Source organism: Monosiga brevicollis, genomic scaffold (genome assembly GCF_000002865.3).
Source record: "Monosiga brevicollis MX1 MONBRscaffold_94 genomic scaffold, whole genome shotgun sequence".
In the NCBI taxonomy this organism is placed as follows: Eukaryota; class Choanoflagellata; order Craspedida; family Salpingoecidae; genus Monosiga; species Monosiga brevicollis.
In genome coordinates, this window is record NW_001865126.1 from 9,105 (window position 1) to 10,084 (window position 980).

The following is a 980-nucleotide window of genomic DNA, read 5'->3' on the forward strand; positions in this document are numbered from 1 at the left end:
AAACCCATCATGGACACGACCGCAATGGCAAAGGTCGTGTCGCTCAATCGACGCAACTTGTCTCGACCCCGCATGGTCAAGACAGTGCTGACGCCCCACTCGCGTGAGGCCAGATATGCCTGCTGCAGGTCCAGCGCGCACTTGGCCATCAGGTCGTCCAGTGCCGCCTTGGAGCGAAAGGCAATGATCTCAGCTGGTCGCTGAGTCGCCGCGTCCTTGACCGTGGCCATCTGGAAGCCAGCTCGCTGCACATGGACCTCAAAGTCGGCAGCCCTCGATGCATCCTTCAAGAGTCGATCGTAGACCCGAGGGTAGCGAGTGGCCAGCTTGGCCATGTTGCAGACATAAGCCACCGGACCGCGCTCAACCAAGTCGTGCAGGCCAAAGCCCCCGGTGTTGGCCCGTGTGAAGAGGCGAGCCTCAAGGAGCTGTTCCAGCGTAACGTCATGACCTTCAGCTCCAGCCGGTGCAGACAGGTTTACCTTGGCAAAAAAGGCTTTGACAAAGGTGTCCTTGCAAGCACGGTTCAAGAGCTCGGACAAGCCCGACGTGAGACTTGGGGGCAGCGTGTAGAGGTGGTTGATGAGGCTAGGCACGTACTGCATGGCCGTGAGGAGGGCCTGAAGCGAGACACCGGTCGTCAGCATGTCATTGAGCTTGCCAGCAATGTGCTTTGCCTTGTCGTTCAGCTGCTTCTTCATCCACTCGCGACGGCCAATCGGCGTTCCCAAGACCGTCATGCCCGTGTTGGCCGTCTCGCGCACGGCATCTGGCAATACAGACTTGATAGCAGTGATGGAAGCCGAATGGTGGCGAGGCATGTAGAAGCGGCTCTTACTGGGCTGCAGATGAAGGCCAGCAGACTCTGCACGAGCCTTGACAATCTCGACGTCGGCCGCCACGTCCTCCGCGGGACCCATCAGTACAATGTCGTCGAGGTACTTGATGACCTTGCAGCGGTAGTCAGTGGTGGTGTCGAG

The 980-nt window shown here is 59.2% G+C and overlaps 1 protein-coding gene across 1 annotated transcript in view; it reads right to left on the minus strand.

The window, feature by feature from the left end:
* The window catches only part of MONBRDRAFT_13139 (uncharacterized protein), a gene marked incomplete at both ends in the record, with an annotated part of 8,917 nt that extends 7,997 nt beyond the window's left edge, over positions 1 to 920 (minus strand). The window contains one exon of the mRNA XM_001751039.1: positions 5 to 920. Within this exon, the coding sequence (XP_001751091.1) occupies positions 5 to 920 (916 nt within the window). The remainder of the gene's footprint in view (positions 1 to 4) is intronic.
* Between the last annotated feature and the right edge of the window lie 60 nt (positions 921 to 980).